Here is a 20,418-nt window from a genome sequence, read left to right as displayed (position 1 = left end):
CTGTGCAAAGCACACTATTCCAATAATATTTACTCACTTTGCATCCTTGCTGACCTCCTATGTAGGCCAAGTTTGTGTAGTCTCTTTTCTGTCAGTTGACTCAAGAATAGGGTGACCACAATAAATAGGGTGAAATACGGGACAGTCAGACTATGATCCCCCCGACATACACACACCCACCCACCACCTGCCCACAATGCACAACAAAGTAGGGCCTACTATTTCACAGAAACAAATTGTATTATCAAATAAAAAAATATTGTGTTTTTACTGAATTAATTAGATTGAAGCAACAAAAGAGCATTTCACTCAGAACAACACATTATGCATATCCCTGGCAAAGATGAACAGTTTCAACTGTAAAACTATTGTCACGGTACGGTGAGGATCAGCGCCACCGTCCCGTGCACCCCCAGTTCCCGTCACTCCACTAACAAATCCCGGACATGTTTTGTGTCACATGTCTTCAATCACTCACACCAGGTCCCAATCAGTCTATCAGTATGTGTTTTAATGTTTCTCCTCTGCTCCCCTCACTTGTCCATCATTGTTGTTGTCTGACACACGTAACGAGTGAGTGCTTTCGGCTTGCTGTTTAAATTCAGCCTTTTTACTTTCTTTGTTTGTATTCGGTGTTGTTTCGATTAAAAGTCAACATCGACTGCATTCTGCCTGCGCCTGGTTCCTCTCCACCACCACAATCGTTACAGCTATACTATAACAAAATATTGCATACATGACAAATGTATGAATTGGATTGAAAGAACTACAAAAAAGCCTTTGTACTCCGGATAGGATCATAGTTAGCCTGTAAAAAAAAAAAAGAACTTTAAGACTGAAAGTGGTGGCAAATCATGACAACCTGTCACATTCGAATGGGCAGTAGGTCAGACCAATCAAAAAACAGGACTAAGTGAAAATACGGGACAAAACTAAATATTTTAAGTCGGGGACAACTGAAATACAGGACTGTCGCGCAAAAAGGGGACATCTGGTCACCCTCCTCGAGAAGACTGTAAATCCCTTGATGTTATCCTGGGGTTCATAATGACTTCTGTCAATATCTTTCAGTGAACTCTTGTTCTGAATTTGATTTGGATGACCTGTTTATGTAGATTGCCAATAGTCGGAACATTTCTCCATTTGTAGATGATCTGTCGGAACGGTGGACTGATTTGCTTTGAAATGGTTGAAATTGCTTTGAATTGCTTTTACGCCCCTCCTAAATTCGAGAAAAATCAATATATTTTCTATGAGGGCCTCGGATTGGTCTTTTGATTGTGGTATGTGTTACCACCCACCCATATGGTAAAGACCAAACCACGTTTCAAATCTTTATGGAAGTCTGGACTCTCCCAAGTTACTATCTGATGATTTTTTTGACTATATGATATAGGAAACTGAATGTGATACAAACTTCAGTGGTGCGTTAAGACAAGGACTATATATAAAAATATATGATATAAGATTTAGTAACTTACAAAAACAGCTCGGAACAATAATTCTCAGCAGACACAACACATTTTAAGAGCAGGCACTTCTGAAGATTCTCCATATTTTATACATAGATTGACACTATACTGTCTGTCATTGACCAATCACACTATCGCAAGAACAATCAGAGAAACCAAAAATATTTTCCGCTGTGGGTTGGAATGGTTTCGGTTGCTTTCGCAACATCATCATAACCAATGAAAAGAAATGTTAGCTGTGATCATAAAACGCCTTTCCCGCAGTCTATCATATCTGATAACTCTGTTTATTCATCCACTCCTTTGCACTGTGCATGTCTGTATGCCCATATATGCGTGTGTGTAAATATGTTTATGGAATATAAAGAACGACTGCGTGTGTGGGCGTGCACACATTTCTGTAGAAAGGGATGTATGTGTCTTTGCAGGGGCGTTGGACTGGGGGGAAAAGGGGTACTAAGTATATAGGGCCCTAATGTGTAGAGGGGCCCTCGAAAATGTTTGAATCTTGAATAAAGTGGGGAGGGGCCCTCAGAGACCGCCCATGTACAGGGCCCAGAATTTTTTGCTACATCCATGTGTCTTTGTAATGAAAGAGTGTGTGTACATTATGAGTCTGTAGCCTCAAAGAAGGATGGCCGTCAAGTCCCGCTGTGACAGGCGGGTGTGTGTGTGGCTTGCAATTTCTGTGAATTATTTTTGTCACTAAGCAATAGCTCACACAAGCTAACATACCCTCCGGTGTGTATGGAGGGCCACCATGAACAGAATTGGATCAAAGATAATGCTTACCACTTCCTGCCTCTTTGTTGTCTGCCAGGTACCATAGAAGAAACCCAGTATGTGTTAAAGGCATCTGGAATCCATTGCTTCCTGCCAAGTGCACTCAATTCCCCTTGGGTCCTTAATATTACAAAAGGGTAGGATAAGGTAGGAGAGGCAGAGGAGATGAGGTTTCTTGGCTTGTTTACATTGCGCAACACTTTCTGCGTCAAAGTAGAAGAGGACTCGAGACGCTAGGTTATTTTGTGGCGCAAACATGCAGATACCGATAACTTGAGCCGCCAGCTTCCGAGGTAGCTTGCGTCACATTTCGACAGAACCTTTCAGAGTTTTGCAATCGTTAAAACAATTGTGTCGTAATTGTGTCAAGTTTATGTGCAGTGATCACGCATGCCACTCGATTTTCCCCGTGATTGACAGCCACAATCTTGCGTGGTACATCTCGAACATGGCGGTGTAAATTCGCTAGGGTAATTATTTTGCTAACCTATGAAGTTAACTATGTACCTAGCATTTTTTTCCTCTCTCTCATGATGAAAACAAGACCTAACCTGGGTGAAGGGGACAAATGCAGGGTTGGATTGGTCTGGTCCCTGGCATGGTATAAACTGGACTTGACGATGCAGGGTTGGGGTGGTCTGGTCCCTGGCATGGTACAAACTGGACAAGACGCTGCATGGTTGTGTTGGTCTGGTCTCTGGCTTGACCTAAACCAGACAAGACGATGCATGGTTGGGTTGGTCTGGTCTCTGGCATGGTGTAAATCGGACAGTGTTTCGTCAAAGGCCTCCATCTGATTGTGCTGCTCCTCAAATTGCTGTGGAGGTGCTTCCTCTGGTCTCCTAAACACAAAGCAGCAGATCAGGGTGGGTTCAACAGCAACAGGATGGGCATCATCAAGACACGCTAACACAGAGTCCTCTTTGAAGAGACTGGCAATGAACTTGGCTAGACCCAGTATTTACTCACTTGATGGGGACAGTGGCTTTTGGGGTACGTCAGTGAAGGCTTGATTGTGTGCCTTTCCCTTTTTGTAGTTTTGGGGAAATGCTGACACTTTTAACACAGTGCGGCTTTGCGTTTCCCTGTGAGTCAACTCAGCTAAAGCAAATCAAGGTTAAAGTCAGTCAACTCAGCTAAAGGAAACTAAAGCTAAGGTCAGTCTCTGGTCTAAATCAGTCCTCTATAAAAACATCAGAAATGTACCTGACCTTGAGAACCATAACTTAAATATTTCTGGTTGAAAATGCAGGTTTGAAAAACGTTTAACCTTAGCATAACAGAGGTGTTGAAGTACTGCATTTTCGAGATTGCATTCATGGGTCTTATTAGATACATATCTTGTTTTTTGTGTCTACAGATGTGGAGTCCACAAGTGCAATTAGCAGCACCAATCAGCCAGACACATCCACCCTCGCCATAACATCTTCAGACACAGCCACCACACATTCCGGAACAGAGACCGCCAACCTACCAACTGGTAGTATCAGCCTCAGTCCGTTGACAGATGGTAGTACTGTGACCCCTCAAACTCCATATACATGGACCCCTCAGACTCCAAATACCGGGACCCCTCAGACACCTAATACTGGGACCCCTCTGTCTCCCAATACTGGGACCCCACAGTCTCCCAATACAGGGACCCCTCAGACACCTAATACTGTGACCCCTCAGACTCCAAACACTGTGACCCCTCAGACTCCAAATACTGGGACCCCTCAGACTCCAAATACTGGCACCTTTCAGACTCCAAATACCAGGACCTCTCAGACTCCAAATACAGGCACCTTTCAGACTCCAAATACCGGGACCCCTCAGACTCCAAATACAGAGACTCCTCAGACTCCAAATACAGGGAACCCTCAGACTCCAAATACAGAGACTCCTCAGACTCCAAATACAGGCACCCATCAAACTCCAAATACTGGGACCCCTCAGACTACAAATACTGGGACCCCTCAGACTCCAAATACAGGGACCCCTCAGACTCCAAATACTGGGACCTCTCTGACTCCAAACACAGTGACCCCTCAGACTCCAAATACAGGGACTCCTCAAACTCCAAATACCGGGACCCAACAGACTCCAAATACCAGTACCACTCAGACTCCAAATACCGGGACCCTACAGACTTCAAATACTGGTACACCTCAGACTCCAAATACCGGGACCCTACAGACTTCAAATACTGGTACACCTCAGACTCCAAATGTAGGGACCCAACAGACTCCAAACACAGTGACCCCTCAGACTCCAAATACAGGGACTCCTCAGACTCCAAATACCGGGACCCAACAGACTCCAAATACCAGTACCACTCAGACTCCAAATACCGGGACCCTACAGACTTCAAATACTGGTACACCTCAGACTCCAAATGTAGGGACCCAACAGACTCCAAATACCAGTACCACTCAGACTCCAAATACCGGGACCCTACAGACTTCAAATACTGGTACACCTCAGACTCCAAATGTAGGGACCCAACAGACTCCAAGTACTGGTACACCTCAGACTCCAAATGTAGGGACCCAACAGACTCCAAATACAGGGACTCCTCAGACTCCAAATACTATGACACCTCAGACTCCAAATACAGGGGCCCCTCAGTCTCCCAATACAGAGAACCCTCAGACTCCAAATACTGGTACACCTCAGACTCCAAATACGGGGACTCCTCAGACTCTAAATACGAGGACTCCTCAGACTCCAAATACTATGACACCTCAGACTCCAAATACAGGGGCCCCTCAGTCTCCCAATACAGAGAACCCTCAGACTCCAAATACTGGTACACCTCAGACTCCAAATACGGGGACTCCTCAGACTCTAAATACGAGGACTCCTCAGACTCCAAATACTATGACCCCTCAGACACCAAATACTGGGGCCCCTCAGTCTCCCAATACCGAGAACCCTCAGACTCCAAATACCAGGACCCCTCAGACATCTAATAGTGGGACCCCTCAGACTCCAAATACTGGGACTCCTCAGACTCCAAATACCGGGACCCAACATACTCCAAATACCAGTACCACTCAGACTCCAAATACCGGGACTCTTCAGACTCTAAATACTGGTACCCCTCAGACTCCAAATACCGGGACTCTTCAGACTCTAAATACTGGTACCCCTCAGACTCCAAATCCCGGGACTCTTCAGACTCTAAATACTGGGACTCCTCAGACTCCAAATACTATGACCCCTCAGACACCAAATACTGGGACTCCTCAGACTCCAAATACTATGACCCCTCAGACACCAAATACTGGGGCCCCTCAGTCTCCCAATACTGAGAACCCTCAGACTCCAAATACCGGGACCCAACAGACTCCAAATACTGGTACACCTCAGACTCCAAATACTGGGACTCCTCAGACTCCAATTACCGGCACCCAACAGACTCCAAATACTGGTACATCTCAGACTCCAAATACTGGGACTCCTCAGACTTCAAATACAGGGACACCTCAGACTCCAAATACTGGGACCCCTCAGACCCCAAATACAATGACCCCTCAGACTTCAAATACAATGACCCCTCAGACTTCAAATACAATGACCCCTCAGACTTCAAATACAGGGACACCTCAGACTCCAAATACTGGGACCCCTCAGACCCCAAATACAATGACCCCTCAGACTTCAAATACAATGACCCCTCAGACTCCAAATACTGACACAGACCAAACACAGACTACCACTTCAGGGACCACTGAGCCTAACATCACCACCCCTGGCATAGAGTCTACCCCATCACCTGCCACAGCAGGTATGCTCCAACATTTTATGCAATTTGTTATAAATGTAGTTGTGTCTGTATTTTGAAAACTGACTACAATGACGGATGATGCTTTGCAATGTCACCTTTGTTTTTGTTTTAACAGGAACCAGTGGAATATCCACCAGCGGAACTAGTGAGACCCCACTTCCACCTTTTCACACCTCCCCTACAGGTGGAACCACTACCCATCCAGAGTCAGCCATCACCACGTCCCTGCCTCCACCAGTGTCCATAGCCTGTCCATCCACTCCCTGTCCGTTTGATAGCCTCTGTCTCAACGGAACCTGCCAGTGTCTGTCCGGGACCTATCTGTCACAGGGTCGCTGTTTATCAGGTCAGTGATTTTGTTAGTGTTATAATGAAGACTGGGAGGCTGGAATTAAATCTATCTTAATTTAAAGTATTTTTCTTTTTAGCACGTGTGTTCCCTGGACAGCTGCATCTCAACCAGACATTTAAGGCTGAAATGAGCAACCGGTCTTCTGAGATATTTATGCAGACAGCAGCCAGGATTTCAGAAGCGGTAGGTCCTTGAGTCACCAAGCCCAGTCGTTAGAGTGTATCTTCCTCCCAGAGTGACGATGAGGGAAAATAATCCTCTCTTATCTGATTTGTAGCTGAGAGGAGCCTTGAAAGAGCAGCCTGGATACATCCAAACTGATGTTGTGCAGCTTAGGTAAGATTTTCTTATCTGGGACCCCAAATACCAGGTCAAAGTTGTAGTAATAACCAGGAAACTTCTGTTCCCTTCTCTTGTTGGCTGGTTTGCACAACGTTTGTGTTTCTACAGACAAGGCAGCGTGATAGCGATGGTGAACAACATGTTTGAGCAGGGCTCCAACGCCACCCAGAATATGACGGACGCCGCCATAGTGAAAGCCATCAAGGAGTGTGGGACTACCTGTGGGACCGTGCTGGAGAGCGCCACATTCACCCGTGTGTAAAACTGCTTCATCCTGTGTAGAAGCAGACGCCAGCAGGGCACTTTGTAGCGCCAACAAACTCAGACCGTGACCATGTGACCGTCACAATGATGGACAGATGGGTGCTTTTGTTAACCCCAGAAGGAAGTGTGACGTGGAGTAGATAATGCAGACCCACTTAATGTATGACACTGGGACGGTCATAGAACCCGCCACACATGTCCCCTTGACCGGAGTGTGTCTCTGTCTGTTCCCCAGACACTGACCTGTGTGAACAGGTCCCCCTGCCCTGCGACATCTATACCACCGCGTGTTCCTTCAAGGACGGCTTTTCGACCTGCTTCTGTAAGCCGGGCTACATCAACAGCCTCTACTCAAACAAAAGCTGTACAGGTAAGAGCTGGGGGGTTTCAGCGTTATGCCGAGAGCGCTGAAAGGTTGTTCAGCAACAGGAGTCTCTGATAAAAGTCTGTGATTGTCTGGATGTGTGCTTGGAGTCCTGATTGCTGATAGGTTGATAGCTTTGGTTTATGAGACTGTATACCACGGGTATGACACACATCACCTTTTACTGCTCTAATTGCCTTGGTTACTGGTTTGTAAGCACAATTAGGTATTTTGGGAGTTTCTGGTGTGCTGCCAATATACAACAGCTATACTCTGTGTCCAGGCACTCCACACTTCATCATGCCTAAGAACAGCAACAACTGTGGTGCATTAGTCATATACCACACCCCCTCGTGTCTTACTGCTTAAATTTATCAATAGTCAGTCTATGTATATACGCAAATGATACACGAGATACAAGATAAAAGCTTATGCTGTAGCAGTAAATACATTCCATTTGATGGAGCGTAAGTAGATACAAACAGAGAGACTGGGGTAGATTCAGTGCAAGGTCAAGTACACTTGGCTGAGCTTCAACATGAACCAAATGGCAGAGTCACCATTAAAATAATGCATTGGTGTTCATTAAAAAACGTCTGTGTCCCTGATAGAGAGAAAGAACAGGATGAGGCAGAAAGGAGGTCAAGTGTTGCGGATTACATATAACTCTGTATTTGTCGGCCATAGGGTTGTTACCCCTGGAAACCAGTTAGAAAATCACGTTAGCTATCAGCCGAGGCAGGGCCTGGATCTGTGTTGTCCACTCTGGCCTTTTTTGGAAGGGGCAGAACCCCTAGACTAGTGAGTTTGTCGGCTCTCCTTGCTGCTACCTGTCAGTCCACACGTACTGACTTCTTTCCTCAGCGTTAGAGCACCTTCCCGTTCCACAGCGTTGTGCTCATTGTGAGACTCATTAAACAAAGCCTCACCCATTCCCGTCTGTGATCATGTTGCCGCAGGACACAGAATTGGCGGTGACAGCACAGAGAACCCAAGCCAGTTCCTCTCTTTAAAACAGTTCCACTGCTGTCTCCACGAAGACCAGATAAAACTCATTGTTCTGTGTGTGTGTGTATATATATACACACATATATATATATATATATATATATATATATTTATACATATAGCTATCTACTTTTATGGCCATCCTTCACTGCGTTTCCTTGTTCTCCACAGCCTGTCCCAGTGGTCAAAGGGCAGATGGAGACATGTGTGTGCCGTGAGTATCTCATGTTGTTTGGTTGAGCCATGCAGACTTCCCCTTGTCAATATCACCTCTGAATCACAGTTTATGGCCTCTGCCGAGTTACTATTGCCCCCTTGTGGCCTCACAGTGTAACAGCAACAGCACTGTGCAGTTACTGTGGCTGGCTAATACACTGCGTATATTGAGTTCGCTGTTGTCATTCCATTCCAGGTGCTCCTTTGGCTACGCTGGATTCAACTGCACTGACTGTAAGTGGCTGTAAACGGGTCCTGACACTTGTTGTCGGTGGTGTTTTTATTTCCCAGTGAGCCAGTGTGTTTTCTTCCTCTTTGTAGCGGCTCTGCTAGCAGTGGTGGTGGTCGCCTGTGTGTTGGGCGGGGTCCTCCTCCTCCTCCTGGTAGCCCTGCTTGTATACTACTGCTGGTAAGAATACAGAGACCTTGTCTACTCTGCCCCTCCCCTTTTCTCTCCTGTGCCTCTCCACTTCCCCCCTCCTTCCGTCTCTTGACCTGAACCGTCAGGAGAGGCCACCCTTCGTCGAACCACTGGTCTGAGAACTAGGCGTTTCCTAGTTCTTTTAGTCCCAGCCCTCCAATGTCTTATCAGTTTTCACACCAAATAATACATATGTTCACTTAGGAGTAGCGGATATTGACCATTTAATGCAGGGTGTCAACAAGTAGCCTGTCCATCTACTGACTTTTTTAGGCCCGCAAAATGTTTCGCTGTGAAGCACAACAAAAATCACAGATTTAGCTAAAAATATATATTTACAAAATGTCTTCCCAAAGTGTTGCCGTTTGTAAAATAAGCAGCGCCACATGGCCGTGTCTTAAGACATGTCAACCTCCGCCTAACTACGTGTCTAGCAGGAGGTGCGGGTCGCCGTTGGAGAAAAAGTCTTCGGCGGACTTCAACAGCCCGTACCTGGCCGAGGACTTCCGCGGCTCCTGGTCCAACGTACAGGGCATCACCCCGATCCCCCGGGCCAGCACCAACTGGGACCCGGCCCCCATTGAGATGACCGAGGGTGGTAGCATGCACACCCTGGTTGACAAGAAGCCCCACACCAACGGAGCGGTGAGTCAGCCCCGATATATCCCACTCATGCATTCCTCTTCCCCGATATATCCCACTCACCACTACCTAAACATCTAGCTTGGACATTGTCCCAACTTGAAATTGTCCTGCCTGCTTTCCCTCTCCCTGCAGTAACCTTCAAATGCTAGCTCTAAGATCTTCTCTGTCTTGTACATAGAAGACATCAGATTCTTTTTATGTTTGTTGTGTAACTATTAGGCGCCCAGATGTTATGCACCATATCTGTTACTTGATGTGCCATAGAACTTTTTCAAACGTGACTTGGAGGCAAATATGCCCTGTAATGTAGGTGATTGATTGACCAATGTTGTGGGTGGAACTTATTTAAAACAGGCTGAATGCTCTGAGAGGACATTTCACCTGAGCTCGTGCCTGTCTGTATTCTAAACCATACCCTTAACCATAAATTCAGAGTCAACCAATCACATACATGTTCTGACTTCAGGCCAAATCTGCCTCCAACACATGTCTGTGTAACTAACCCCCCCACCACCGGGGCTGTAGTGGTCCTACCGGAAGGTTTAGTGTTTCTATTAGTTAGTTAGATAACTGTGTGCTGCCTCCCTTCCCTGCCTGACCAGTCTGTTGCTTTAGGGGATCTGCCACTTGCCTAAATGGGAGAAAAGGGTAAGTTTCTATGTCCAGCTACGCTTGGCCTAAACTCTTTTTACTAATCACACCTAATCTCTGCAAACACTGACCTCAGCTGATGATTTGACCTGACATGGTGAAGGGAAAGACACATGCACGTTGTGTAATTGCTCCGTGGAGCATTCGCCAGTGCCTCGCTAATATCTGGTTAAGGGATAAAGATCTCCCATTGGGTTTTAATATGTTATGATGTACCAGCCAAAGAGGCATTCACCAATCAGTGTTGTCATCTTAATTTAATGTGTCATGTTTTTTTTTACCTGGGGCTATGTGTGTCTGCATGTAGTTTTGCGCGTGTGCGATCGCTGAATGACGTTTTGTTTCTATGTTACAGACGGGTTCATATGACATAACCTCAGAAAGCCTGAACACGTTCACGGGAAAGAACCCATCTCGCTATTCCTACTTGGTTCAAGGCCATGAGAACCCCTACTTTGTACCTGGAGATGAGAAGAGAACCTTGTGACATCCTCTGTGAATAGGAGACACATCGGGGCTGTATTCATGGAGTGTCTCAGCGTGGAAGTACTGATCTAGGATCTGCTTAGCCTTTTTCAATCATAATGAGTGAAGGGCAGACTTGATCCCAGATCATTACTCATCCTCTGAGAGGATTTGCCAGTAATTAAGGTATTTGAGTTGACAGAAAGAAGGCAACCGGCAAATTCTCAAATTGAGAAGTCACACTGAGAATCTCTGGGTATACATAAATTCTGTCACCGTCTCTGTTCTTAACTGTGTTCACCTTATGTGTGTTTCTTTTAGTCATGACTACATGCCAGCAACGACAGCAGAATCGGGCCTTCAGGGCTTTCGTCCCAGACGTTTCTTTGCCCAGCTCTTAGGTTTTTTTCTGGAGTGGTATTTGCTGAGCTCGGAAGGTTTCGCCAAACGTAGATGGTGTCATTTACGATCGCTACCATGATCGTTGAGTGTTCTGAAAGTCTGGTGACTGAAATCTGCGCTAAACTGTACCTTTAATCATGAAGTCAGAGTGAAACATGCCCTATAATGTAGATGTTTATTTTATATATTCCATAACTTCAGTGCATCATGGTGCAATGACTTTACTATTTTTAAATATATCTGACTGAAATCAAGTCTTCAAATTAGCTATAGGATTCAGAAAAATCTGAGTTCAAACCTTCAATGACTTTATTAGATTCCAATTAATTTACTGACCTCACCAAAGAGGATTGTGTTTCCTTCCTGGTTATAACCTTAATCCTAATCTGCAACATAGAAAGTAATTATGAACAATGTCTTTTTTTAATATATTTCATGCTATGTTTTATTTATGTCTGTTATTGAATGCAGAGCTAAGACAAGCTTATCATAACCAGAAGGTGTCGCCATTGTTCAGGTTCAAGCTTTCCCTGTTCCATTTGCTACAGCAGGTCTGCCCATCCCTGATCTTGGTGATCCATCCTGTAGGTAGTTTTGCTTCAGTATGTGTTGTCAAAGAGATTACTTATATGTTAACTTGAAGATCAATTTTACGTTATCCACTGTGTTGTGTCTGCTCTTACAATCATCACTCTCCTTTTGTTCTGATTCATCCCTTTTTGATTGCACTAAATTACATTTTTTTATCATGTGATTTTTATGAGTGAGGGGGAATCCTGGACACTTTTTGACTGAGATTCAATGTTTTTTTCTGGATTGTTCCTATAGGATTGATTATGTCATGAAGGGAACTGTGTGAATGGTTCAAGGGGCTGGCTCCCTGACTCAGGGGTTTATAAAGGGAAATATTGTGTAACTCTGCCGTCTTTTAGTCTGGTCTGGAGCTGGGTGGGACATTGCCATTTAATGTAGTCAAGTGGGTGGGACATTGAACCTAATCATTCCCGATTACCCTGTTTGACACAATTCCAGCCAATGATGTCCTACCGGGTAGACTGCATCAGAATGGCAGATGCCTACAACAGGCATTGTCCACGCTTAAACAGTTTTTGGCACCGAGACCTGTAACCTTCTCTAGCATTGCCAGAATCTACGGTCACATTCCTCTGCTCAGAAGTCACACACATCAACTAGTAGCTACGTGTCCTGTCATCGACCGCGTAATTGGCTGACGGATAGCTACAATATGACATGCGGTGTGTGTTGTAGCTGCTTCTGAGCCGAGGAACGGGCCTTCGCCTGACTGTGTAGTAGAAGTAGATCCCCCATTGGAGTTGTCTGTGTCTGCAACCGTGCCTGTTTCAGTTCAACCCCTCGGAAAAAACAGAAAACATTATGCAAAAACGCTCATTACCAGGCTTTAGTCTTGGATGTGCCAATTTCCAGTGTCTGTACGAGTCTTCTGTGTGTTAGTGTGAGCGTGTGAAACGGTGCACTTTTTTCTAAATGTGTACATATAATTGTTTTGTAAATTAACTGTCTTTCTGCAGAGAAGGAAGGTTGATGAAAATAAAAACGTTATTTTAACCACACAACATGACTCCTAGTGTTATGTGCAAATGCTACAAAAAAATACACATCCACCGAACATGAATACATTATGGTGAGGTTATGGAGACATTATGGTGAGGTTATGGAGACATTATGGTGAGGTTATGGAGACATTATGGTGAGGTTCTGGAGACATTATGGTGAGGTTATGGAGACATTATGGAGAGGTTATGGAGACATTATGGTGAGGTTAGGGGGACATTATGGTGAGGTTATGGAGACATTATGGTGAGGTTAGGGGGACATTATGGTGAGGTTATGGAGACATTATGGTGAGGTTATGGAGACATTATGGTGAGGTTATGGAGACATGGTGAGGTTAGGGGGACATTATGGAAAGATTATGGCGAGGTTACGGAGACATTATGGAAAGGTTATGGAGACATTATGGAGATGTTATGGAGACATTATGGAGATGTTATGGAGAGGAACACAGGGTCTGTAACCACGCAGAGTTAATAGAGCAACATACCTACTATGCTAACAGAAAATCAAGTCTGAGGATGTTACGAAACCCTACAATGTCTGACTTTACATGTAGAGGCCGTTCTTTTTTAGTGCTGATAATCCACAGTAAAGCAATGTTTACCAACAGGCTTTATACAATATAGGTGCAGTTGGAATAGGCAAACTTGATGGTTGAAATACATCTCCACTAAAATCATCCGAGGTACACCTGACCCGCTTCGGAAAGAGTTATAATAAAGATAATTTATATGGCAATTTCAATTAATCTAAAGTCACTTTACATTTGCAGAAGAAAACAACAGATGTGCTTGTATTGAGTAAACACATTTGGAGTGAGACAATTCCCCTAGATCTAAATTCAGAGTATGTAGACAGCAACTAAGGGATATGCAGACAACGACTAGGGGATATGTATCGAAGGGATATGTAGACAATGACTAGGGGATAGGTACAGAAGGGATATGCAGACAATGACTAGGGGATATGTACAGAAGGGATATGTAGATAATGACTAGGGGATATGTAGACAATGACTAGGGGATGTGTAGATAATGACTAGGGGATATGTAGAGAAGGGATATGTAGATAATGACTAGGGGATAGGTACAGAAGGGATATGTAGACAATGACTAGGGGATATGTACAGAAGGGATATGTAGATAATGACTAGGGGATATGTAGATAATCACTAGGGGATATGTAGACAATGACTAGGGGATATGTAGAGAAGGGATATGTAGACAACGACTAAGGGATAGGTACAGAAGGGATATGTAGACAATGACTAGGGGATATGTACAGAAGGGATATGTAGATAATGACTAGGGGATATGTAGAGAAGGGATATATAGACAACGACTAGGGGATATGTAGAAAAGGGATATGTAGATAATGACTAGGAGATATGTAGAGAAGTGATATGTAGACAACGACTAGGAGATATGTAGAGAAGTGATATGTAGACAACAACTAGGGGATATGTAGAGAAGTGATATGTAGACAACAACTAGGAGATATGTAGAGAAGGGATATGTAGACAACAACTAGGAGATACGTAGAGAAGGGATATGTAGACAACAACTAGGAGATATGTAGAGAAGGGATATGTAGACAACAACTAGGGGATATGTAGAGAAGGGATATGTAGACAACAACTAGGGGATATGTAGAGAAGTGATATGTAGACAACAACTAGGGGATATGTAGAGAAGGGATATGTAGACAACAACTAGGGGATATGTAGATAATGACTAGGAGATATGTAGAGAAGGGATATGTAGACAACGACTAGGGGATATGTAGAGAAGGGATATGTAGACAACAACTAGGGGATATGTAGAGAAGGGATATGTAGATAATGACTAGGGGATATGTAGAGAAGGGATATGTAGATAATGACTAGGGGATATGTAGAGAAGTGATATGTAGACAACGACTAGGGGATATGTAGAGAAGGGATATGTAGATAATGACTAGGAGATATGTAGAGAAGTGATATGTAGACAACGACTAGGAGATATGTAGAGAAGTGATATGTAGACAACAACTAGGGGATATGTAGAGAAGGGATATGTAGATAATGACTAGGAGATATGTAGAGAAGTGATATGTAGACAACAACTAGGAGATATGTAGAGAAGTGATATGTAGACAACAACTAGGAGATATGTAGAGAAGGGATATGTAGACAACAACTAGGGGATATGTAGAGAAGGGATATGTAGATAATGACTAGGGGATATGTAGAGAAGGGATATGTAGATAATGACTAGGGGATATGTAGAGAAGGGATATGTAGATAATGACTAGGGGATATGTAGAGAAGGGATATGTAGATAATGACTAGGGGATATGTAGAGAAGGGATATGTAGATAATGACTAGGGGATATGTAGAGAAGGGATATGTAGATAATGACTAGGGGATATGTAGAGAAGGGATATGTAGATAATGACTAGGGGATATGTAGAGAAGGGAGATCTAGAGACCTACAAAGGGACTACAATTGTTTTTCAAGGATCAAGTGCTTCCCAGAAACCCAAGCAGTGCAACAGGTTGTGTGGATATTCTCAGTTTTTGGTTGTCTACAAACAGTTGTTGTTTGTTCATTATATTGTTTGGGATTAGACTCATACTTACAGATGCTACCTAACAATATGTATGTTACTAAACAAAACACATTCCCCACTTAAACCTGATTGGGTCGCCACAGTATTCCCAGTGTTAATGTGATCCCTACCATCACAGTCAAATTATTGTTTACGTTTTTCAGGCGGCAGTCCTCCATCACACCGGCTGCTGCATCTTGGGCCGGTCCCAATTAGCACCCTGTGTCCTACATTATGCTCTACTTCTGCCTGACCCCCATTGGATACGAAGTGCCACTTAGGACACAGCCCTCATCACCAAACTGTGCCTGCTGAGGGAGGGACGCTAGGAAGGTCTGGCCTGCTGAGGGAATGTACTTGTGGGAATGTATGTAGAAATATGCTGTTAAGGGCAGATTGAGACTACTGTTAATAAACCTATCTCCTGGAGGTGTCCATCTGAGGCAGTGGAACCAGGGGACACTGAGACGCTGAGGGGCCAAGATCAGGAGACTGGGCTATTACTCTCGACCTGTGTGTAGTTGGTTGTTTGTGTGTGTACTTGGAGCTGTACATGAAACAAGACGCCAGACCTGGTCCACCGTAGCCCAGACAGACCAATCCCAGTTTACAGACTCATTCAGCAGATCGATGGATTGCGCCTGCCTCATTCAGATAACCTGACCTTCTGGAACATGGCGAAAGGTGACTCAATCCAATAACCACTGAGCTAAGAGCCATCCAAGCACGCCGGTTGTCCTTAGGAAATCCCCTCTCCTCTGAAAGGCAAACTGTAGCTCCCTCCTGTTTGCCGTGGAACAATGTCGTTTAATCATGCCTACGGAGTGAAATCACGCCCACAGAGTGACATCACACTGTGGTCTTTCAGTTTTTCACACCATGTTTTTCCTTGGACGGAGACTTCCTTAAAAAATCACCGGGAGATTTTTCCGTTAGTGACCACAGCTGAATCAGTCCCATGGTACCCTAGCAACCACCCGCTCGCGTCCTGGTGCTTCAAATCCTGCGTTATTCATTCCTTGAAATAGTTCCTATCTGTTGAATGTGTGTCTGTTGTTCTCGAGACACCCAACGATGCGTATTGTCTATGAACAGCTCTTAGCTGTGGTACACTAGATGGCCAAATTCACTACTAATGAGTGAGTTCAGGTGTTTCAGCCACTCCCATTGCTCAAAGCTGCATAAAATCCAGCACATAGCAATGAAATCTCTGTAGACAAACTTAGGCAGTACAATGGGCCATACATAAGAGCTCAGTGACTTTGAACATGGTATTGTCATAGGATGCCACCTTTGCCACTATTTTGTGAAATTTCTGCCCTACTTGTTCTGCCCCAGTCGACTGGAGCGTCTAAGAGTAACAACAGCCCAGCCACTAAGTGGTAGACCAGGCAAATTCACAGAGCCAGGCCGCCAAGCGCGTAAGAGCCAACTCCATATTAAAGGCCATGGTTTTGGAATGGGATATCCAACAAGTTCACATAGGTGTGATGCTTGGGTATTCACATAATTACTTTACTATGCCCACTCTTGCCTCATTGCTTTACTAGGCTCTTGCAAAGGTTTAGAAGCAATATTACTTACAAGGATTAGCAAAGTAATTTAAGTTGTGATGACTATTGGAAGAGATTTGTGTTTTATTATGTTGAGATATCAGAATGCTTTTCTGTATTGTTAGTGGTAGTGGAGGCTAGTAAAAGGCATCAGCCAGAGCCCAGATTGGTCAAGGTGCTGACTAACATAGACAGTAGGATTTCAAATAAAGAAAATAACAGTTGCTGTTCGATCGATTAATCACTGCAAGCTTTATCCCAGCATGCAATTGTTGTTTATAGCAGTGGTGGCACAGAGACACCACTAACAGCTGCATGGGAGAGGTGAGATTGAGTTCTAATGTACAGGAGGAAGACGTGGACTTTTGCTGTATATGATGATGGCTGTAGAGAATGTAAAATGCAAAAAATACATCTCCTCTTAATCACCATCAGCCAGGCATGGCTAAACATTATATTACACGATTTTATCCAGTCTGCCACTGTCACTCCCCCTCTTATACCGTGGTTGCACGCAACTGCTTTATTGCTTTTCAAGGTTAGGATCTCTCCTTCTGTCTCATTCTTCTACATCTCTACCTCCTTTTTCCCTCCCTCTCTCGCTCCCTCCTCTTCTCTGTGTAGTGCACACAGGCTGCAGGCTGGCTGTAATTCATTTAGATGAATGTATCCTAGCCCTGCACAACCGCAGCTCTAAACACATTAAACATTTCCCGGTAATCTTGGATCTTGGCTGGCAGCTGGCTAATCCTCCAACGGCCTCCTCAGCCAGACACCCAGACACCAAGCCGATGGATGTGTGCCCTCGTGTCACTCATTCAGCCGATGGATGTGTGCCCTCGTGTCACTCATTCAGCCGATGGATGTGTGCCCTCGTGTCACTCATTCAGCCGATGGATGTGTGCCCTCGTGTCACTCATTCAGCCGATGGATGTGTGCCCTCGTGTCACTCATTCAGTCGATGGATGTGTGCCCTCGTGTCACTCATTCAGCCGATGGATGTGTGCCCTCGTGTCACTCATTCAGCCGATGGATGTGTGCCCTCGTGTCACTCATTCAGCCGATGGATGTGTGCCCTCGTGTCACTCATTCAGCCGATGGATGTGTGCCCTCGTGTCACTCATTCAGTCGATGGATGTGTGTCCTCGTGTCACTCATTCAGCCGATGGATGTGTGTCCTCGTGTCACTCATTCAGCCGATGGATGTGTGTCCTCATGTCACTCATTCAGCCGATGGATGTGTGCCCTTGTGTCACTCATTCAGTCGTTTGTCCCTCAAACCTTTCGATCAACCATGTGACAAATCCGTTCATCCAACCGATTGTTGATGATTATTACTTGTGGATGACTGCATTCATTGGTCCAAGCTCCCTTCACTTCATCCTGAGTGCCCTAACCCTAACTCAGCCCGCCCCTTCCCATGTCCCTCCATGTGTAGAAAGTGAGTGTATGCTTGTTATATTTAATTTACAACAGAATATCTGTTTGTCCATACACAGGAAGTCACATTCAGTCAAAGTGCGACAGTAATTAGCCAATGGGTTGTATATTCTGTCCTGCAATGTCCATAAAGTTGAGGACGACCGGACGATTCTTTGAGATTGAGTTGTTTGTAAGACCGAGTAACAATAGACTATCGAATGCTGCAATTACTAATTTAATTACCCCCCCGCCCCCCCACGACCGGGTAGGCAATCATCTATTCAGCCTAGCATTCAACCATATGTTCATCCATCTATCCATTCACCCAACCATTTCAAGCACCCATTTACCTAACCATTCATCCATCCATTCAACCATCCATTCATCCATCCATTCATCCATCCATTCAACCATCTGTTCATCCATTCATCCATTCATCCAACCATTCTACCATCTGTTCATCCAACCATGTGGTCAACCAATCATTCAACCTTCCATTCACTCAATCAGTCAATCCTCCATTCACCCCATTCATTCCATTGTTGTATTTTATAGGAGAAAAAAGTATGGATCAAATAAATAATTGTCCGCCAGGAGCTACAGCAGAGAGCAGTGGGGGGGGGGGGGGGGTTGACTGGGGGCTGCCTTAATAGAGAACCTGGCGCCAAGTGGCATTAGGCTAACAGAGCATTAAGACTCCTGTCCAACTGAACGAGAGCAATCTGATGAATACTACAGAAAGAGCGAGAGAGAGGCAGAGAGAGATACACTGAATGATTGGGCATTATGTTCTCTATGAATCCTTTCCCATTCAGATATCAAATAATATAAGCCCAGGCCCTTTACAATCACTGGAAAACAAATAATTATTATCAGTAATATCCTCGGTCATATTAGATTATGTTTCATCTTGATTTTCTTTAGCAAAACAGTTGTAAATGGCCATTCAGCGCCTGTTGGAGGACAGACTTCCATGCCAGAGGAAGTTTTTTCCCCGCATCCCTACTCAGCCTGCCAGTGACGTACTCTGTCTACATTCTGCCTTTTCAGTTCTGCTGTTTGTTTTGATCTGAGCCTGTAGGTCGTCCAGTCCTTGGAAAGGGTGGGGGGGCACTCAAGCCCAGTAGAAGCGTGTAGAAGTCTGTCATTTTTATCATAGGTACTCTTCAACTGTGAGTGACGGAATCTAAAACAAAAATCCAGAAAATCACATTGTATGATTTTTAAGTAATTAATTTGCATTTTATTGTATGACATAAGTATTTGATACATCATAAAAGCAGAACTTAATAATTGGTACAGAAACATTTATTTGCAATTACAGAGATCATATGTTTCCTGTAGTTCTTGACCAGGTTTGCACACACTGCAGCAGGGATTTTGACCCACTCCTCCATACAGACCTTCTCCAGATCCTTCAGGTTTCGGGCTGTCGCTGGGCAATACGAACTTTCAGCTTCCTCCAAAGGGAGCCACTCCTTAGTTGCCCTGGCTGTGTGTTTCAGGTTGTTGTCATGCTGGAAGACCCAGCCCTCTTCAAGTCATTGACCAGGTCCTGCCGTGTAGTTCTGGGCTAATCCCTCACCTTCCTCATGATCATTGATGCCCCACTAGGTGAGATCTTGCATGGAGCCCCAGACCGAGGGAGATTGATCGTCATCTTGAACTTCTTCCATTTTCTAATAATTGCACCAACAGTTGTTACCTTCTCACCAAGCTGCTTGCTTATTGTCCTGTAGCCCATCCCAGCCTTGTGCAATTTTATCCCTGATGTCCTTACACAGCGCTCTGGTCTTGGCCATTGTGGAGAGGTTGGAGTCTGTTTGATTGAGTGTGTGGACAGGTGTATGAGTTCAAACAGGTGCAGTTAATACAGGTAATGAAAAACTAACAGGTCTGTGAGAGCCGGAATTCATACTGGTTGGTATGTGATCAAATACTTGCAATAAAATATACTTGTCATGCAATAAAATGCAAATTAATTATTTAAAAATCATTCTATGTTATTTTCTGGATTTTTGTTTTAGATTCCGTCTCTCACAGTTAAAGTGTACCTATGATAGAAATTACAGACCTATACATGCTTTGTGAGTAGGAAAA

The 20,418-nt window shown here is 44.4% G+C and overlaps 1 protein-coding gene across 4 annotated transcripts; it reads left to right on the top strand.

Moving 5' to 3' along the window:
* The first annotated feature begins 5,435 nt into the window (after positions 1-5,435).
* si:ch211-198m17.1 (protein HEG homolog 1) lies at positions 5,436-12,749 on the top strand. Of its 4 annotated transcripts, XM_034295403.1 has the most exons (13): positions 5,436-5,794; positions 5,915-6,027; positions 6,143-6,373; positions 6,456-6,562; positions 6,657-6,715; positions 6,830-6,975; positions 7,221-7,355; positions 8,529-8,571; positions 8,770-8,807; positions 8,895-8,982; positions 9,429-9,639; positions 10,255-10,287; positions 10,646-12,749. In XM_034295403.1, exons 1-13 carry the CDS (start codon positions 5,454-5,456, stop codon positions 10,775-10,777), a joined length of 1,677 nt encoding a protein of 558 aa, XP_034151294.1. In that variant the 5' UTR covers positions 5,436-5,453; the 3' UTR covers positions 10,778-12,749. The 4 variants fall into 4 exon arrangements, with proteins under 4 accessions (XP_034151294.1, XP_034151292.1, XP_034151291.1 ...); XM_034295401.1 differs by having other exon boundaries at positions 5,436-6,027; positions 9,432-9,639; XM_034295400.1 differs by having other exon boundaries at positions 5,436-6,027.
* The last annotated feature ends 7,669 nt before the right edge of the window (positions 12,750-20,418 follow it).

This window comes from Esox lucius, chromosome 11 (genome assembly GCF_011004845.1).
Source record: "Esox lucius isolate fEsoLuc1 chromosome 11, fEsoLuc1.pri, whole genome shotgun sequence".
Taxonomy (NCBI): Eukaryota; Metazoa; Chordata; class Actinopteri; order Esociformes; family Esocidae; genus Esox; species Esox lucius.
Note: the sequence above shows the minus strand (reverse complement) of the source record. Positions and strands in the feature narration are given on the sequence as shown.